The sequence below is a fragment of the Temnothorax longispinosus genome, chromosome 4 (assembly GCF_030848805.1).
Source record: "Temnothorax longispinosus isolate EJ_2023e chromosome 4, Tlon_JGU_v1, whole genome shotgun sequence".
Classification (NCBI taxonomy): domain Eukaryota; kingdom Metazoa; phylum Arthropoda; class Insecta; order Hymenoptera; family Formicidae; genus Temnothorax; species Temnothorax longispinosus.
Genome location: NC_092361.1, coordinates 18,876,962 through 18,899,313, shown reverse-complemented (window position 1 = coordinate 18,899,313; position 22,352 = coordinate 18,876,962). Strand labels below are relative to the sequence as shown.

Below are 22,352 nucleotides of genomic sequence, written 5' to 3'. Positions count from 1 at the left end.
GGCTTTACAAGCTTTGCTTTTACCCCACCAATAAATTGAAACAAACATAAGTCATTATCTTACTACCGGTAAACTCGGGTCCATTTTTCTTTTCTTGACCACGCAGTTTCGTAGTGTTTATGGATGGACACTTTGTGGACTCGACTATATTTATGTGTTAGTTTTGTCAACCAGACAGCATATTCGTTGTGTTCAACAATCGTGTTTTCCTGTGTATGTGTGATTGTGTCATTTTCACACCCCAGATGGAGTTAGACATAAATAATTTCTCGTATACAAAAATACACACGATAGGTTATAATAGACAGAAGATATATGAAATGTATATATTTTGACATACCAATAATCAGAGCATAATATTTTTTGGAAGTGTGGGGCTCACATGTTTGCCCCACTAATAAATTAAAACAAACATAAATCATTATTTTGCAAAGGCAACTGGGGTGGTGAACTCGGATCTATTTTTCCCGGATTAATTTATTTTTTCGTTTATGTTTATTTCAATTTATTGAGGCAAGCTGTGCAAGCCCTACCTTCCAAAAATTATGTTGTATTCGGTAAAAAAGATAGAAAGTCCAGAAAAAAAAATACTCCTTGTTAAATAAGTACAGTAATAATGTTAAATAAGTACTGTTTGTATTTTTTTGTGTACGAAAAATTATTTATGTCTGCCTCCGTCTAGAGTGTGACAGTTGATATAACCCGGGAAAATACAATGTGAATATGTTGAATAAATACATATATATATATAAATAGAAATATACACTTTATAAAATATCGTACGTTTGTTCATTAATTACGAATTAATTCTTGTGTTTTTTGTATTTTACATTTTTAGAATAATAAATTGAACGAGCCAGAGAAAGAGAAAAAGGCTGTGCGCGATAAGTATTATGTGCAAATTGACATAAACGACTTGCTATACCGATAGTATACGTTTAACCAGTAATTTTGCTCTAATGAATTTAATTGCTTGGTCGAGATCGAGCAATTAGCTGAACATGAACAAATGCATAAACTTGTATATTTTTTTCTCATAACGCTTCATGGATAACCGCTCGTAAAGAGGTACTTTATGCGTTTATATTAAATTCTATCAGATTACTTACCTAATCGTTTGATATAAACTTCTCGCTAAAGGATTACACATGCATACAGTCATTAATTTGTGAATTATTATAACACAATATAAATATTACAATATTTTAGATTTCTGATTTCAATGTTATACAAAATTGTTCTCTCAGATAAGCATACAAGTCCTATCTTTTTCATTTTTGCTTTGAGAGATATTTATCTTCTTTTTTTTTTCATAAAATGATTGCCACGCGTATTTCTCTAGTTATCTTGACGTAAAATTTTCATTACGTGAATGCTAAATTTGCTCTTACGATAAGAGAACTGGCAACACACTTCTTGCACCGTGTCTCTATACTGAGATACTACGAGAAGTTCTAACCGCGAACCGCTGCATTAACTAAAGTGCACGAGCCGTCGCCAATGCTGACATGACGTTAAAATCTGCAGCGCGTCATTTCTCGTTTGAAACCTGTCGACATTCGATTCTTTCTCGGATTCGCGATTTAATTTACATCGACCCCGCTTCTATGAACATTTTATCCAGGATTATTACGATAATTGGCATGGAAGATTTCTACACGTATTTACGATACTGCGGGCAATCAATGCCCGATGATATTTTTGCCGTTTAACAACAAATTCAGAGAAACATTTTTGCTTTCTTATATATCGTTTTACATCATCTACCGCGACACGCGTATTTATGCAAATTATACGAGCATCAGTCAAGGCTACGCAATCATCTAATTAACTTAAGCGTTGCTTAAGTCAGGTTCCATAATTGTACGAAAAAAAACAACGATTCTTATAATCACTACAAACAACTTTATAAAACGACTATTTATAAAACGACGTGCGTTTCAGAGAAAATCGAGAAACGAACTTGATACCGGATAATGCAATTTTGCAGTCGTCAGTGTGGCGCGTGTGTCTCGAAATTGTCTGCGTAGTGAAAACATACGTATAATATATCATTTAATCATATTATGCTTGATCATCCGTCCTATCGTTATCACGTAATAATAAATAATTCTATTAAAAAGTAATCTACACCGAAAGATCTACACCGAAATTGTAACTTTTTGCATAAACAATGAACAGAAAACAAACTTATTTAAGGCAGTATTATATGATCATCTGTTGTATCAGCTCTTCTTTACGTTTTAATCGTTGTAATTTAATTGCCTGGATTAATCTGGTATGATGCAATAAATTGCAGCTCTGCTAAATGCTGAATAAAATGATCGACGCTGAAAATAGACGTTATGGATGGGGATGATATATAAATAACTATTGAATTTTTTTCACGGCGGGCAGAATCTTGCGAACGAAGCGTGGATTGGGCATATAAATCAACATTAATATTTCATCGTTAAGCGCGCATTCATAAAACGTGTATACACACGTACGAGATATACGGATGAGAATTTTTTTCTTAGATCATATATGGATTTTAATAAAATAGAATTTACGTAGCGTATATAAAGCAGAGAGCAGGAAGAGTGGCAAAATAGAAATAATAAATATAACCGCGGTGTAGGTATATTTATAGCTTCTAAAATTAGAAATATAGACTGCATAAATATTTTAATAATTTTTAAAGTAAAAATATATGATACTTCTAAAAAAAAGATAATTTATATCAAGATATATTTCTGAGATAATTTATATATTTCAATATTATGTATATTTTTAACGGTAAATGGGAAGATACATCAGACTAATTCTCACAAGACGTATTCGTGATTTGTGAGGATTGGTATTTAAATGATTGAGATCCTGCGGATATGTGCATGTCAATTCGAGTGTATACACTAATATCGAACGCGCGGAGAAATACACGTTGTCTTCACCAGAGGCATCTCTGGTGAAATCGGTGCTGTCTCTCTTCACGGTATAGCCGTGCCATATTTACACGTTAATGTCTACGCGAATTATGGAAGGGGACCTCTTGGTGTATGCGTATACGTAGACGCGACTCGAAGAGGAGCGTCGCGTAGGCCGATAAAGTCGACGCCGCCAAGCAGTCTGGCATTCTCCGCGTTTCTTCATTTCTCGTTCCGTCATTTTCTTGCGAGAAGCCTCAATCTTCCTCTCCATGCGGACTCGCTTGCCGACCTTATCCTTCGCCGTCATCCTTTACGGTTTACGTCATCTTCTCGCATGTGCGACGCGAACGTGTACGGACATCGTGCTGCGCGATCTTCGCTACATATTACTTTCTTGTCATTAATTCTACGTGATTATCCATTACGTTACCACATCAAGATGAGACATCTACTAAACCTTCTATCAGATTGTCTATTCCGTAAACCGTTCAGTGTGTTGAAAACATAAACCGCTTGTCACTTCATTAAGATTTATCAGATACTTTTGAATATCAAAGATATTTCTTCTCTTAATTTTTTAAGAAAATCTATTTGAACACTTATTGCTGTCACGCTAACTTTCTAGTAAAGTTTCACGAACACGTGTTACAACAATATAAAATACAGTACATGATTATCTGGATTTTCCGAAATTATTAGACTGTTTTCATGATTACCGGGGTATATATACATATACATGTAGAGAAATAAAGCTTTAAAATTCTGACGTTTTTCTTAGTTAAATTCTCCGCGCGAGAGATGTATTATGAAGCATTTATGAACTGAAAATGATATATGAAGATGCATTCACATCTTTTTGTCTTTTCAAAGACATGAAAAATCCCAGAACTACGTATCCAATGAAGTAATCTGTCATCCATAATAAAATGTAAATTTGAGACAGCGATCTGTTAATAACGCCCATTTAAAATTGGACGAAAGATTTTCAAGTTTTAATGTAAACATCACGAATAGATTGTAGAGAGTTCGCGGACGTCTAATATATTTTCACTTTTCACGCGGAAATTCAAAAGCTTTTAAAATTATCATTCACGGACGAACGCGCAGCGGAATCATCAAGCTGTTAAATCGGCTGATAAAAACATGACGAGAAAGAGAGAGATAGATACTTCTTTCCTCTCGTCTTTGCATTCCGTAATTTCTGATTTATCTTCCTCGCGTCCCTTGATATCTGTTGTAAGGAGGAACCATCTCGTCTTTCCACTTCTCTTTTCTTTTATCTCGCGAACGGAGCACGTTCATTTAATCGGGGTCCTCGAGTTTCCGCTCTCGCGATATGATCTCGATCTCTCTCGTGGCTGTCGAGACGCGCTGTGCTCTCCTCAAGAGATCTCTCCCTCGAAATCTTTGGTCTCTCAGCCGAACAATAACCGCCCACACGTCGCCGTGGTGTCATACATGCGGTGCCCTCGTCGTTCCTCATTTTCACGCTCCGCGGACGCTCGTCGGGCTCGGCTTCGACGCCCCTTTCATCCTTCGTCCGTGTTCCGCCCTTCGTCATCGTCCTCGACCTCGGTCTCGGTCTCTTATTGTATCGACGAAGAAAGCTGTCGTTAACAGCGCCGGCTGCCACGAATTGCCCATCGTCTTGACGCCAGTCTCTTCAAGATTAGGCGATGGTTGACAGCTCTCTTTCCGCTATTAAGAAATACAAATACAATTTGCTGTGAGCGTCACGCGTTTTTAATAATAAAACATAGTACATAGTATGAAATGAAACGTGATTTCTATCTAGAGAAAATTGCTATACCACAAATTTGCGAGTAAAATCTCGTGTTTCCCATTTCAAATAAAATTTGTTCTCATAAAAGATCAATTTCAGCTTATTACTAATTAATATTGAAAATCCGAACAAAATGATTGAAATGCTCGAATAAAATTAATGAAATTTTGAGAAGATATTCTTTCTTCTTTAACTTTATCGCACATTATTTCTGAAATTAGTGTCACAAAATCTTAATAGTCTTTGCGAGAGTCTTTGGTTTGTTGTCGAATTTATACAGATAGAATTTACGCTTGTAAAATATCTCTCGCATGCATTACTCGGGAAAATTGTGTACAATAAATGGATCTGCAGATTGAAATGATATACACATATCATGTCTGATACGTTTGAGTAATTAGCTGACGAGTATGTGCGGTATCAAAGCAGACACAGGAAATAGCCATCACACGATCGTCTATGCACACGCAGATGTACACATGGATGGACAATGCGAGACAGGAAACGTTTCTTGTATTAAATTTGCTCGATCCGGTGTGCCCATTTCGAGTGTCGAATGCATTTTTCGTATTTTTATTGTTGCGTTTCTTAATCCATATTCGCACATTGTGTCAATCTGATATCATTATATAAAATCATAAGTTTTTATCATCGCAATATATTAGTTGTAGAATTTGAAGCACATATAGCAAGTGGCTATGTATCATTACTCTATCAAGACATTAAATGACATTTGCAAAAATCGATATGATTTCGATTTGAGCACCATTTTATAAACTTCAGATATCTCCTAGATCATTTGATAAAGAAACATTAAATAAATGAAAAAGAAAAACATAAGGTTCTGTTGGAAATCAACGAGTATAAGAGAGGCGGGCTAAATGAGACCCAGACGCGGTTTGGTTATAATAGATAGAAGATATATGAAATGTATATATTAGATTTATTTTATATTATATAAAACTTACTTTTATATAACTTATAAATATTGGCACGTTTATGATATTTTTTGGAAGGTGAGGCTTTGCAAGCTTTGTTTTTACGCCTCACCAATAAATTGAAATAAACATAAGTCATTATCTCGCGAAAGTAACTGGGACGACAAACTCGAATTCTTCTTTTTTCGGTTTTTTTTCTTAATCACGCAGTTTTGTGGTGCTTGAGGACGGACACTTTAAAAATTTAGATATTTTCCAGGAGAATTTGTTCAATCACAACGCTAATGTATTAATGTATAGTTGGAACATAGGTGCATTGCAATATAAACGGCAATTTTAACAAAATCATACAGACTAGATGAACGAAATAAAATATTGGCTGACATTAATAAGTATTATAATTTCAGTTAATCATTAATAATAAGTATTATCTATAAGTATTAAATCAATTTTCCTTAATTACTCAGTTTTGTTATAAAATATGTTAGAAGTTATCTTGAAAATCTTGTGCATACTTTCTAGATATTGTATAAAATAACGTTAAGTATCAAACAAAATATGAATTATTTAATGAGTAATAATTATATATTTTTTATATTTTTTCGGACAGTTTTTCATTTACATTATGCCGTGGCAATAATTTATTATTATTAATATACGACTAATTGGTTACCTTTCTAATTGGTTTTTTTTTCTTTTCTTATTTCCTATCTCGATTTCGGTAATAAATGTTAAAAACTGTAATAAACAACTCGCACATCTCAGCATTTGTTATTGATAATAGAAGAGTTTCGCAGTAGGTATATTACGACACTCATCGTTATATTACAAGGAGACAGTAGCAGCAGGATTATATTTCCAAGCCGCAAGGTGCAATTCAACAATGACAAACGGATGCAATGCGTGTGTTATGTATTATAGACATACATGATACATACGCATACTCGCGCGTTGCGCAAAGTCAAAAGATCTATGTGCACGTGTGCACTCGTTACATTATCTGATTGTGCTAAATTCAGCGTGCGTTCGTTCCTGTTACTCTGTCCAGGAAGTGACGTCAGAGATATCGCACAGTATATGCACGGCAAACGCATAATCGGGATTTACGTGTGTCGGCGCGAGAACCGTTAATGATGTGCCATTTGTTTACTTCTCTAAATTCATTTGCCCGAAAGTAAGTTCTGATCATATTTCTGTAGTATACGTTAATAATGAACAAATTTTACTCGCAATTACATTAGTTTCAAGGTAAATAGCGTAAATAGCGAACAGTTTTTTACGTAGTTATCTCTTAATATTGGATACAGGTTTTCCCCGTTATCCGAAAATCTTTCCCCCATCAAACTGACAATGTTTTATTATGCATTTGCTTATTGTTTTTTTGATTAATTTCCAGGAAAATATGAAATAGTATTTCTGCGTAAGTGTTGCCGCCCTAAAAATCAAAATATTTATACTATGGTAGGACCTATATGGATGGACATTTTCCGTTCGGCTACATTTATATGTTTACAGTTCTGTCAGCCAAACAACACATTTGTCCCATCCAATAGTTTTGCTTCCCTGATTATGTCACTTTCACACTCCAGATGGAGTTAGACATAAATAATTTCTCGTATACAAAAGTACACACAATTGGTTATAATAGACAGAAGCTAGATATATGAAATGTATATTTATATATGGGATTTTTATAATTTTTGGAAGTGTGGGGCTTGCATGCTTGCCCCACCAATAAATTAAAACAAACATAAGTCATTATCTTGCGAAGGTAACTAGGACGGTGAACTCGAATCAATTTTTCTTGGATCTATTTAATTTTTTATTTGTTTATTTCAATTTATTGAGGCAAGCTGTGCAAAGCCCTACCTTTCAAAAATTATGTCGGTAATATTCGGTAAAAAAGATAGGAAGTCCTGAAACAAAAAATATTTCTTGTTAAATAAGTACTTAAAGTATAATAAAGTTAAGCAAGTACTGTTTCTGCAAATTATATTTCTTTTATGTACGAGAAATTATTTGTCTCCCTCCATATCTAGAGTGTGAAAGTTAATACAACCAGAAAAACAAAAGTGTTTTTTTATTATTATTTAATTTTTCTTTATCAAATAATCTGGGAGATATCTGAAGTTTATAAAATGGTGCTCAAATCGAAATTATATTGATTTAAACGCTTTTAAAGAGCTCTTATAATTCTATCGCAGAGTTCTATCCGATATTCTCGGTTTCAAGTGAATGTTTACTTAGCCGTTTTTCTTCTGTCACAAAAAATTAAATTCTTGCCTATGGTAACGAGAACACAATTTTTAATTTTTGGCATTCAAAAATGTATAAGTAGCTTCAATAAATTCTGAGCCGTGTCTTTACTCTCGCATTGTGATGAGGCTGGTGGTAATGACCTTGGCAATCGATATTTTATTGCAAGAAAACTTAAGTGCTATTTAACGTGTTTGGTACATGTTTACTTGGAAAAGGAACTAATAAATTATGACTACATTCGCGCGTAGATCCTCTTCAGATTTCTTGTGATTAGCGAAAACAGGTTTTAATGTAGATCTTTTGTAAAAACGAAGTGGCGTAAAGAGAACTTTCGAAAAGCGGGGGATACCCGTATTAATAACTAGTTTTTAAAGAAAATGTGAATGTCCGAGAGAAGTCGAAATGGATGTAGTCTGGAAAAATGTACTACTTGCAGACAATAATCGATCGAAACTTGGATATATTATACCTACGTTCTTTGTAAATAAAAAAATAATATAAAATACAATTTTTGTCGAAATTGCGACTCTCTTGGAATTATCTACGCTGCTTTTGCTTTTCCTCTTGTCGCTCGTGTTCTCTGTGTTGTCCTCCTATCTGCTCGACCAGGAACGAGGTGGCTATCAATTAGTAGTAATTAACGCGGGATCAGAGGCGCTCGCGATCGAGTCTGGGCCAAACGTGACATTGCTCCCTGATGACATCTTTCCAGCCGCCTCTCGACTTGTCGCGCGCGCATATACTTGGCGCTAATTAGTGACGCATAATAACCTATACTATGCCAGATCGGGCCGACTAAAATATGATATGCCATCATTTCTGGGTAATTACAAAATTATTTGAATATTATTAAACATGAAAACTATTTTATTTTTCTAATATTTTTTTACTGTTTTTTTTGTTTTTCTTTTCTCTCATCATGAAATTATGATCATGGCTATGTCGATGTATTACATCGAAAAATGATAGATATCTAAAATCATAAAAGTAATGCTGTTTATACATGCTAGCACTGATGATATTTTTATAGACGTATCTACTCCCACGAACGTAAAAAAAGAGTTCAAGGATTACGAGCGTATATACTATAGATATCTCGAAGCGTGGGTATTTCTTACGGAATATGTTATAGGTATTCGAAAAATATGATAGAGAGTTATGCGGAAAATATGTTAAACAGTTTTTATCGAATATTTATTTTTACTTTCGCTATTAAACGATATTCAAGTCTAATTTAATGTAGATTAGTAGATTAATCTTGCGGCAAGTCGATCCAGTCGATATGTTTATTTCTTCGATGTTATGTAAAAGAACGGAATTATCTTATATTTATTTTTGAAGATAGAAGCTGCTTTAACGCGCACGGTTGAAGCAATATTTTTCGCCATTTCGCGAGTATTACGTATTCCACGAACGATATTTCGCATTTTAAGATATATCCTGTACATAAGTAGGTAGAGAAGCGACTTACCTCGCGACTGGATGGATAGTTCGTGTTATCTGGATTATCATTATCCTTACGCCTCTCTGCGCGATCGACGTGAAATACAACGTGCAAGGTGGATACGTACGAGATGAAATCTCGCGAGTATGATCGCGCCGATCGAGGTGGAATCCAAGTGGTATCCAAGCAAGTACTGTGTACCTTGCGTGGATACGTATAGGTATACACGGCGTGTACTTTACGAATGCCGGATCCGCGCGTATCAAAGGTGCTCTTCGTGCTTGTATTTATTCGTAGACTCGATCGTATTTTACGCGCGGACAGGATTGAGGCTCTTGCCAAGTGAGCGCCAAGGATGCGTACTAGCGAATACATATATAACAGCAGTACCATCGGCATAACAAATAAATTTTCTACAAGAGTATAAACAAAAAAAGAGAATCCTGCAATATAGATAAAAGCTTGCTTAAATCGATACTTGTTTGAATTTGATATATAGAGCAGTCGATACATTTGGTATGTGGCAATAAAAATTGAAAGACATTTCTCTATTTTCTTCCAGACTTCTCCATTCTCTAGTGAAATTATTTATTAATTTATTTACGATATAAAAATGATTTTGTATAAATAGGCGGGTCGTGATTTTAGAAACGATATAAGAGAGAGTTCAATTTTATTATAAGATATTATAAATTCTAGTAAACTGCAGACGTGAATGGTACGTTCATTTTTCAGCAAAATTTTAAAAATTAATTTTCAGAAATTACTCGTATTATTTTACGCTATCGGATCAGGTTTATTGAGTGATTCGTAAACTTTTGCTGTACTTGTTTATATCTTATTTTTATCTTAATTTTATTAATACCATTCTAGTGACATCTTTAGCATTTGAGCACAAATCGTAAGCACGAAGGCGTTTTGAATATTTATCAATATACAACATCCGTTACGATCCACCTACATTTACGTCCGATCAAGCATAAGTTATTTTAATCGTGGCGCTCTTCCTGGAGAAGTGACGCGGGAAACCATTTTGGGAGATCGCATCGCAAATACGAGAGCCGAATTAATTACAAATGTTAGGATTATCACGTGGGCGGGTAACCATTAAGGTGTTGAAACCGGATTCTGCTGTTGGTTGAAAGAGCGATACATTAATCTGCACACGTGATATATGCGCGTGCGGGTTTATACAGGGTAGATATACAATATTATAGTATCTTGTGCATGACGCAATATGAATTCGATCGTTTTGATAGTGGTTCATTCGAGGAACTCCCTTGTACCTGGAGGCAGCTATTAATCGGTAACGTTATCCAAAACGTGATTTTAACATAATCAGATATCGGAAACACGCAATTATATCTACAATAGAAGAAACAAAGATGTTGCGGAAATATAAATATTTTAGAAAATTAGAAAAAAATGTAGAAATCTTATGTATAAAAAGAATTTGTTCCAGCTACGTAGAAAAAAGTAAGCGCACATGCTTCGAAGCATCATTCGATTTCTGAAAAATCGAATCTAAGGGCAAAAAGAGATGTACTTTACGAGAAATCTAATAAAATTCGTTGCAATAACACCCGTACGGAAAGATATATATATACGCGACGATGCCGAAGGCGCTGTGATTTCCGCAAATAATATTCTTCCTTAGCACATTCTCTCGACTCGTGGGAACTCTCCGTCCAGCATCGTGCGTTTACCTGCCATGCAACCATCCATATTTGACTGTCTGCGAAAACGCGCTCTAGCATTCTTCTAACCGTTCAGCCCGATCGGATTCGCGTTCGATTCTCGCATTATTCGATTTCCTTCTAACTCCCAGATCTCTTAAAATACCACCTACCTTGTTGCTCGAAGCGCTCACCTTACATTCTTTTATTCGCCTCACGTACAAACGATAAAGCCTTGGATAATAGGAGATTATGAAAAAAAATCATAGTAAGTTTTATCGCAGTACCATTTGCGAAATTTTTTTATTGGTAACCCAGAAAAGTCCCTGGGAAACTTGATTATAAAATTGCTAGATGTAAAATTTTCTTTTATTCCTGATTTATTTTAATAATATACACGGCTAGTTGTAAGTCAAATGGAGAATTAATTCAGGTTTGCATGACTATTTATTATTTTTCTTCCAATTCTTCCTATAAGAACTTTGCAACATACAGCACGACGAAGCCCGCCATAAAACATGGATCACAGTCTCGTTCCCCTGGCTTCCTCGAGCCGGCAAGGTCACATGATTTCTTTTTTTGCCTTTTATCTCTTATCTTTCATTCCTGAGTAACAAAACGTGTTTAGTAGTTAGTTCGGATGATCACATTTGCTCTCGGTAAAGCCTGGTGATGGGCGTAGCATATGCGGTGTCTGTGGCTAATCGTGTCGAATCGCCAGTAATGCGACCCGTTAATTGTTTCGCACGATGCGTGCAACGATCTCGATGCTGGATCATTTGCCGCGTTTATTGGAGATAATTATCGTACCGCGCATCCAAACTGCTCGTGTATATTAACGGATTACGTAATGCATTTTGGTCGTGCAAGAATTTCATTCGTGACCATATCGCATTGCACCTCGCACAAACACAATCGGATGATTGGAATGCCATTTGATGAATATCTATCGTACGGTATATATATGTGCCGTACATTTCATAAATACCTAATGGTAAAATATAATATAGTTGAAACACGTAAAAATTCTCTTTTATCATAAGAATATCTTGAGATCTGATTTTTTAAGCGATTTCAAGTTAAATGTAATTTTATAATTATTATATGGATTTGTGTTTTATCTATGAATATTATTTGACAACAATTATTTGACCTATATATATATATATATAGATCCCGTTTGATAACTGAAAATGTTAATATTTATTTATGTGCAATTATTTTTATTTAAGATAATAGTCATTTCTTTAATTTTACAATAATAAAAACGTTTACGATTTGAATCTCGTGAAACATATTTCACGTAAACGTTCTTACACGAGTTAGTTCCGTCAATCAGTACAGCAAATTGAACAAATGAAGTAACAGCAATTGCGATTGGAACAATTTCCTATAACAGTCGATTTCCTTCTTCCACGCAATTATCTCTCGTCGTCTTTTTCAATTTTTTTTCTTTTTTTTCGATCGGAGATACACGTTCTAGATATACGAGGCGGGAAAGATTCTTTAAGACCCTCTCTTTTTCTTTTTCTGCCGCGCCGCGATCCAATTACCGTCGGACTCACGCGCCCATTAACGTGATGCGTGCTCTGTTTTCCTGTTCCAGTCACAACCATGGTATGACACTTGATTGAGGTAGCCAGTCCATAAACGACCACCAACCGCTGCCGCCGCCATGAGCAAGCTATTTCAATTTCTGGCCCTCCTCCTGTTGGGTGTCAATGCCAGACGGACCGACGGAGACAGACCTGCGGATGACGCGCACGTCGGCCAGCAGCGTCGCGGCTCCCTCCACAAGTCGAATTACAACAGCAATAATAATTACAATCATCAGCCGAACTCGCCCTATTTGCCGCACCAGCAGCCCAGGGAGCGGAAGCCCAACATTGTACTGATTCTGACGGATGATCAAGACGTTGAACTGGGTTCGTAGCGACGTACAGGATTACTCGAGCCTCTCGGAAGCTGAGATCAACTCCGATCAACTCCGCCTTCTGTAAATTTCTCAATTTCAGTAGCAGATAGCACATTAGTTTGTTACCTCATCAACTTTCTCTATCTTTTATTTCGTGGAGTCGATCAGTTTGATTTCTAAGAGACTCATTTATCGTCGGTGTATAAATGCCTACGTAGAACACAGAGTTCACTTTGTTTATTGCGGCAGTCTGCTGGCGCCTTATCTCGCCATCGCGATATTAGTCTCAGTCCTTGCGAAGGCCCGCTTCGAGATATCGCGACACGTATCCGAAGAGAAACGCGTGCAATATGCAATCTTATCTGTAACGCCGCACAGAACATTACGTGTATTTATTTCATTAATTTGTCCGCTAATATCGAAGCAGACTTACGGGCGTTTACGAGCAACGCTTGAAATTTTCACCGACAGATATTTCGAACGGTGTAAAATCGATTCCTTCCTTCTTTCTTTTCAGAACACGAAATTTCAATGAGAAACGATGTTGTTCTCAATTTTCAACAAGGTTAATTAAGAGATTACCGAAATACAATTCAAATTTAACGAAAAGTACATGCTTTATCTTTGTTTTATCGATCTTATAATTCGATAATAATTGATATTTTATTATGGAAAGTTTACGAGTCCAAATATAAATTTTATATGATTCATATATAGGTAAAGACCGTATAACCTGTGTAATGAGCATAGTTCGCATTCAGCATAATAAACAGAGCATATTGCACCAAGCCGGCATCAAGCGATTAAGCGACTGCGGGACAATGTACGTGTCTATATAGATTAGCCGAGTACATGTTTGACCGTATCCAAAATGGTCGTTTTGTATCCATCGCAGGTTCGCTGAACTTCATGCCACGGACTCTGAAGCGAATAAGGAACGAGGGCGCCGAGCTGAGACACGCGTACGTGACCACTCCCATGTGCTGTCCGAGCAGGAGCTCTTTGCTCACCGGTCGTTACGTTCACAATCACGAGGTCTTCACGAACAACGACAACTGCAGCAGTCCCCAGTGGCAACGAGATCACGAACCGCACTCCTTCGCCGCTTATTTGAGCAACGCGGGATATCGGACAGGTAAGAGAGTGGCTCATCGTTCATCCTGTAAAACCCTGGTGGATGATTACAGAGATCTCGCACTTCGCGAAGAATCGCACGCACGCAAAGCATTTAATGATATTATTGCAGTGTTAAAAACGAGACATTTTAATCCTATCACGTGAAACTTTTTTCCGACACGTTTCTCGGGTTGAAAATCGAACTTTTTCCATCTTTAGCGTTAAATATGTTTTCCGATAATTAAATTTCCGTTTAATTCGAAACTACCCTAATGCTATAAAACGAAAGCGGAATGATATTAAATGTTAATAAAGCTGTCGGTCATTAAATTATAATTATTCGAAAATTCTGCAAGAGAGAGAAAATCAAAAATAGCTTCTTGATATAGAGCTATTTATTCAATGCTGCTACATTTATTACTGGCGCGATATGAAGAGAATAGACGCGTTATTATCCATTGCATTGTAACGCACATAACTCGACCTTTGGCCGTACAAACGCAATCAGGATAATCGAGGCACGTTCAATTGAGAAGTGAGATTTCTATTTACCTCCCTATGCCAGAGCACAATGCGCTTTATGCGTAACTGGAGTCAAGTACGATTAGCGATAAATCCTCATTACATAGGTCGACCCGAGCCACTTAGGCCGGGATTTTCAATCAGAATAGGTCGAAACCTTGCTTTACTTTTTTTCTTTTTTTCCCCCGCCAACTATAAGTACCCTCACGTCGCGCATATGAATCAACGTCATCGTAGCAACATCTTCCACGATACTTATTCGCGCGTCGTTTTAAGCGAAGAGGCAAGTCGACGTCCCCTATTTACATACGGATGCTGCACCCCGCGGGCGGCGTATTCCCGCAATTAAAATCTCGATTAATCCGCTTCCTCCCCCTCTGTTCTGCTCCCGACGTTTCCGTGCACGACATATACCGGCGTCCCGCAATTTTCATTCCGTGCAATCGGTCGCGCCGAACACGGCAATGCATTCCCACGAAATTCCCGAGGCTTAATACCACCAAGCCGCGGGTTTCGTCCCGCGCGATTGTTCGGCGAGTGTTGCAGGCTCCCTCCCTCCCGCAACCTCCCATCCCATCGGCGGCGAATCTTGCCGTGATTTCTCTCCGGAGGGCCAAAAACGGTTGTAACGTGCACGTAACATCGCACCTGCGCCGCGACGCGATCGATCGGCAACTCAAAATCCAAATGTTCGATCGCGTCGATTGGGACTCGGACTTCTCGCATTAATCACCCGCGATTCCGCCCGGATATTTATTCAGCGTGGCTCGAGTTACATCCGCAAATTCGCGACTGCGTTTCGATATGAGATCCGATCTAAATATCGACTACATGGGTAATTGTTTGTTCTTTTCGAGTGACGTTTCGGTACATGCTACACGCATATTGCATTGGTAATTTATGTGATTTGCTACTTGATAGTTTATAGATCTCGCTGAATGTTAACTAGGAGCAGAATCTTAATCCTTTGCTTACGAACTTAACCAATTTATTTCAGATCATGACCCGTGATAAGACATTACTTGTGCTAGATTATACCCGCGGCAGCATACGGACTGCAAGCAAAATTCGCCGTGTTCGTCGACTTAGCGCAACATCTCGACATGATACCCGATGATATTAATGTGCTCTAATATAACGGATAGATGCATCAGTTGCGATGCTGCGACGAGGCATGCAGCATCGCAACTGATCGAGAGGCACACGAACGTAATAGAATCTGTTCTCCACGGTGGATATCGCGGGTTGTACCACGTTATATTGCATTACCAACGACGATTTCTCTTATCGCTAAAAGACGTCATAAAACGCGTTAGCGTGTCCGCGATGTAAAGAATTCTTGATGGATCGTAAAACGTTGCAGCCACCTGTCGCGAGCTTGTATGGAATAAATACCGCATTTCTTTTTCGGCGAAAAACCTGAATACATCAGAATTCCATTGCGCTTATGTATGTGACAACGATTTGTACCTTCAGAAATCCGATACTTATTTCTAAAATCCTATTTCAAAAAAGATTGGTTAATTGCGATTTAACTGATTCTTAATACATTTCTAGATTCTGTCTAGAAAGGGGGTCAGAAAATCAATTAAATTCCAGTTAATTGATGTTGCTGGAACTGAGCCGGATGGCAAGAATGCAACGCCATCGGCGGTATACATATATTCTGAGGCTCAAAGGGAGGTAAAAATCTCGCGATCGCTGAGGCCGATCGGTGCGCTCGCTCGCCGATGTCGGACCTCGCACAGACGTTCGGGCAAGAGAGCGGAATCTCTTCTGTTTCTTCTTGTTCGTCGGCATCTTCCTTTCCGTTCGCGACCATATTCGCGTATAGACAGGACGTTGCTCCCTGAAAGTGCAGCCAGCCAGCCAGCCAGCCAGACTCCTGTTTCGTCGATCGAACCATTCGCCTACATCCGGCACGATTGCTACCATTGGCGATCTTCCAAAATTCGCGTACACAACGTATTCCTCTACTTCCGGCGCAATGTCTGCATCGTCGAGATAAGGCTTCATCAGGATAAGAATCGCCTGAATCGCGGCCGGAGGTGAAAGCACGGCTAATTGTCGCGATAAGCCGCCCCGTTTTATGCTTCTCTCGAGAATGATCGCTTATGACATAACATTTCTCGCTTGACGAGCTCGTACCTTGCCCCTAGCATACGTTTCAGTCCGATGGCCCGTGAAACTCGTCCCGATACAACAAATCTTGCATGACCTGATTGAATCGGGCCTTTTTTAGTTCAATCTCGCGCTTTCGCTAGATACTTGCATAATATTATGCAGGACGTGAAATGTTGTTAATTTTATCAAACGCATGTTAATATGCAAGAATTAAAAAAAGTATAAATATATAACTTTTATTTAAACCAGACTCAATCCAGGTAGGTAGAAGGTAGCAAATTTTTATGTCATATAGACAGAAAGTTGAATTGGGAGAAATAATTTCATAGCAACATATTATACGTGTACCTAATTAACTTTATTTAATTATCTTTTTAAACAACAATACAAAAGTATTTAGTCTAGAATCATACCACGATCGTAAAGGGAAAATTAGAAGTAACAAAAGGTGCTCGTTTAATTCGTTCGGAACCTTAGAATTTTATTTTATAGCATGTGACATTTAAAGAATGTTCAACTTACCGATAGTCGGAATGATCAGGGGCATGATCATCCCGAACTCGCAAAGGAACGTGTTTCGCAAAGTACTGATCGATGATCGTGCTTTAGGGAAAGGAAAGAACTTGTTTTGTTATCGCTGCCTGTGTTATGCAGGGTGTCCCTGACCAGAATACCGGGACTGGTTGGCCAGGCGACAAATTTTCTTTGTTATCTTCGCGAGAGAATCTTGTCGCGAGCGAATACGTTATTCGACATCACCATTAAGGTGCGTTCGTGACTTTGGAATTTGACGAGTAAAGATGTATGCTCGTTAAATTATTCTAAAAATGTAAAATACAAAAAAAAAACACAAGAATTAATTCGTAATTGATGAGCAAACGATATTTTCTAAAGTTTATATTTCTATTTATATATATTTGTATTTATTCAACATTCGTATTTTCCCGGTTATATCAACTTTCACACTCTAGACGGAGGCAGACATAAATAATTTTTCGTACACAAAAGAAGTACAAACAGTACTTATTTAACATTATTATTTTAAGTACTTATTTAATAAGGAATATTTTTTGTTTCTGGACTTTCTATCTTTTTTACCGAATACAACATAATATTTAGAAGGTAGGGCTTTGCACCGCTTACTTCAATAAATTGAAATAAACATAAACGAAAAATAAATTAATCCGGCAAAAATAGATCCGAGTTCACCACCCCAGTTGCCTTTGCAAGATAATGATTTATGTTTGTTTTAATTTATTGGTGGGGCAAGCATGCAAGCCCCACACTTCCAAAAAATAACAGGTTGTACAATAATATAAAATATATACATTTCATTTATCTTCTATTATAATCAATTGTGTGTATTTTTGTATACGAGTAATTATTTATGTCCGACTCCATCTAGAGTGTGAAAGTCGATGTAATTAGGGAACGACTGCTCAACATGTACGTCATCACACACTTTGCGAGATATGTAATATATGTATATCTCATCGTATTATCGTAATATTAAAATAAAATATAAAACTTACATAAAATCCTTTTAAATGTGACTTTAATTCAATGTCACGTTCTTTACCTGCACGGGGATTCTCTAACTCTTTAACGACAGTTTCGGTATCGTTGCGCAGCTCTTTTGCCATATATAATACCTACGCAACGATTCCGAAACTGTCGTTAAGGAGTTAGAAAATCCCCGTGCTGATGACAATTTATGTTTGTTTTAATTTATTGGTGGGGCGTAAAGCCCCACACTTCCAAAAAGTAACTGTCAACCTACATTTATAAAATATATACATTTCATATATCTTCTGTCTATTCCACCACCAATCGTGTGTATTTAGTAAAGCCCCACACTTCCAAAAAATATAGGTACCTATATAAATTGCGATATATATACATTTCATATATCTTCTATCTATTATAACCAGTCGTGTGTATTTTTGTATACGAGAAATTATTTATGTCTAACTCCATCTGGAGTGTGAAAGTAACACAATCACACATACACAGAAAAACACGATTATTGAATACAACGAATGTGTTGTCTGGCTGACAGAACTAGCATGTAAATACAGCCAAATGAAGTGTCTGTCCATAGATGCCACCAATCTTCCTGGTCAAGAAAGAGACTCAAAAAATGAGAATCCAAATTTACCTGATGACAATTTATGTTTGTTTCAATTTATTGGTGGGGTAAAAGCAAAGCTTGTAAAGCCCCACACTTCCAAAAATTAGACTATATCAAAAATATATATATGTACATATACATTTAATTTATCTTCTATTATAACCAATTGTGTGTATTTTTGTACACGAGAAATTATTTATGTCTGACTCCATCTAGAGTGTGAAAGTCGATGTAATTAGGGAACGACTCATCAACATGTACGTCATCACGTAAACACACTTTGCGAGATATGTAATATATACCTCATCGTATTATCGTAATATTAAAATAAAATATGAAACTTACATAAAATCCTTTTATATGTGACTTTAGTGACTTTAAGTGTGATATCCAGCGTATTTACAAGCGCGAATTACCGGTAATTAAAGCAAAATCACAAAGTGAGTAAGCAATTAAGATAGAGCCGTTTACAAATCGCGCATGATTCTTAAACGATGAAAAACGCGCTTTGTTTGTCGAGCAATCATTCGATGTCTATTGTGACTATCGAGAAAAATTCGAGCAACATCATCACGTGATTAATCAGCGCGATAGCTTGTTTTATTTTGAGCTACTGCTCAAGCAGAAACGGAAAGGAATCGCTGTAGCTGTGCAGGAAACACAATTTAAGCTAAAAGAGGCTATTACCCAGATATTTTTTTTACAAAATCGTGGGTTATTTAAATAAATGTATATTAGATTTTCCAATTTCTCGTTGTATAGGCATGAAGTCGCACCGAAAATAAATGTCGTGAAGAAATATAGATACATATAAAAGGATATACGATTCCACGACTACAAATATTGAGAAGTAAAAAGAATTATCGAACATTATTTACTCCACGGTATGTATCACGTACTATATAAAATGCTGAAAAGATCATCTCCAAGTTTTAATATATTTAATTAAAATCGCCAATTCATGTGCAATTAAACGTGATTAATCGCGCATGATGGTCTCATCCTGGCAAAAAATCACCAATTCTGCACGCGCGCGCGTGCGTCCGACTTCGCCCCATCACATAACTATTATAAATAAGTATCGATATATATGTACCATGTATATGATGATGCACAAGGATACAAGGAGAATACGCGAAAGTGGAAGTAAAGGGGGAAACCTTGTGATATGAGTAATATATCTTAAGTCGCGAAATATATTACGCGTAAAAGAGTCACGGCAGTCTCGCGCTGCGCGTGTATGTACTTGGCGCAAGCCGCGCGAGACATTACCGTGTCTCTTGAAAATAAAATATAAAACTGAAAGAAAACCCTTTTAATTGACTTTAATTCAATATTTTTATACGAGAAATAATGAAAAATCTGTTACAAATGTATCTGCGAAAAAAATATTATCGCGCGTAAAAAACCAGACATTATTAAATTCTCCGACTCTTTTCTATGTTATACTGTTTTATAAAATAAAGAACTCAAGTTTACTAGCTTAGTTACGTTTTTGAATCCGATGACAATTTATGTTTGTTTCAATTTATTCGTGGGACTAATTACAAGTCCCACTTTCCAAAAAGTAACTGCCAAGACTAAAATATATACATACATTTCATATATATTCTGTCTATTCTAACCAATCGTATATATTTTTGTGTACGAGAAATTATTTATGTCTAATTCCATCTAAGGTGGAAAAATGACACAGTCACACATACACAGGAAAACACGATTGTTGAACACAACGAATGTGCTGTCTGGTTGACAAAACTAACACGTAAATATAGTCGAGTCCACAAAGTGTCCATCCATAAACACTCCGAAACTGCGTGGTCAAGAAAAGAAAAATGGACCCGAGTTTACCGGTAGTAAGATAATGACTTATGTTTGATTAAATTTATTGGTGGGGTAAAAGCAAAGCTTGTAAAGCCCCACACTTCCAAAAAATAAGATGTTATACTGTAATATAAAATATATACATACATTTCATTTACCTTCTATTTTAGCCAATTGTGTGTATTTTTGTATACGAGAAATTATTTATGTCTAACTCCATCTAGAGTGTGGAAGTCGATGTAATTAGGGAAAATATATACTGAAATAAACTGAAATAAACGTATACATATAAATAAATTTACATTTACACTGAATATCTAAAGTTTACTTTTTTTCATCGATGAATTTTCTAACTAACAATAAATTTAAATCCTTTCTATTAAAAGGCTGATTTTTAAATCTGAACATCAATATTTTAATGCACAATAAATATCTCTCTCTTACAAGCAATTATATCTATAATTCTATTCATAAAATAAAGTAATTTATGTGTCAAAGTGAAATCTACTTGAACTCGCTGATAAGTTTTATCGTATACTTTATATTATTTGTGGTAATCTCTAAATATGCGATTGTTTATAATCACTCTAGATGGAGGCAGACATAAATAATTTTTCGTACACAAAAGAAATACAAACAGTACTTATATAACATTATTACTTTAAGTACTTATTTAACAAGGAGTATTTTTTGTTTCTGGACTTTCTATCTTTTTTACCGAATACAACATAATTTTTGGAAGGTAGGGCTTGCATCGCTTGCCTCAATAAATTAAAATAAACATAAACGAAAAAACAAATTAATCCGAGAAAAATAGATCCGAGTTTACCACTCTAGTCGCTTTTGCAAGATAATGATTTATGTTTGTTTTAATTTATTGGTGGGGCAAGCATGCAAGCCCCACACTTCCAAAAAATAATGTGCTCTTGTAATATAAAATATATACATACATTTCATTTATCTTCTATTATAACCAATTGTGTGTATTTTTGTATACGAGAAATTATTTATGTCTAACTCCATCTGGGGTGTGAAAATGACACAATCACACATACACAGAAAAACACGATTATTGAACACAACGAATGTGCTGTCTGGTTGACAAAACTAACACGTAAATATAGTCGAGTCCACAAAGTGTCCATCCATAGGCACTACGAAACTGCGTGGTCAAGAAAAGAAAAATGGACATGAATTTACCGGTCCAGTTTTGCAAGATAATGACAATGACTTATGTTTGTTTCAATTTATTGGTGGGGTAAAAGCAAAGCTTGTAAAGCCCCACACTTTCAAAATATATTACGCTCATCGGTATGTAAAATATATACATTTCATATATCTTCTGTCTACTATAACCAATTGTGTGTACTTTTGTATACGAGAAATTATTTATGTCTAACTCCATCTAGAGTGTGAAAGTCGATGTAATTAGGGAAAATATATACTGAAATAAACTGAAATAAACGTATACGTATAAATAAATTTACATTTATACCGAATATCCAAAGTTTACTTTTCTTTCGTCGATGAATTTTTAAACTAACAATAAATTGAAATCCTTTCTATTAAAAGGCTGATTTTTAAATCTGAACATCAATATTTTAATGCAAAATAAATATCTCTCTCTTACAAGCAATTACATCTATAATTCTATTTATAAAATAAAGTAAAAATTTTTGTGTCAAAGTGAAATCTACTTGAACTCGCTGAT

General features: G+C 36.2%; 1 protein-coding gene across 5 annotated transcripts in view; it reads left to right on the top strand.

The window, feature by feature from the left end:
- The window catches only part of Sulf1 (Extracellular sulfatase Sulf1), a 78,647-nt gene that overhangs the window by 25,000 nt on the left and 31,295 nt on the right, over positions 1-22,352 (top strand). For 4 of the 5 annotated variants that reach the window (XM_071774807.1, XM_071774806.1, XM_071774804.1 and 1 more), the window contains exons 2-3: positions 12,616-12,934; positions 13,820-14,059. In XM_071774807.1, the coding sequence (XP_071630908.1) occupies positions 12,685-12,934; positions 13,820-14,059 (490 nt within the window). In that variant the 5' untranslated portion in view covers positions 12,616-12,684. Of the gene's footprint in view, positions 1-12,615; positions 13,006-13,819; positions 14,060-22,352 lie in introns of those variants that run through there. The other variant, XM_071774808.1, reaches the window with a different exon arrangement.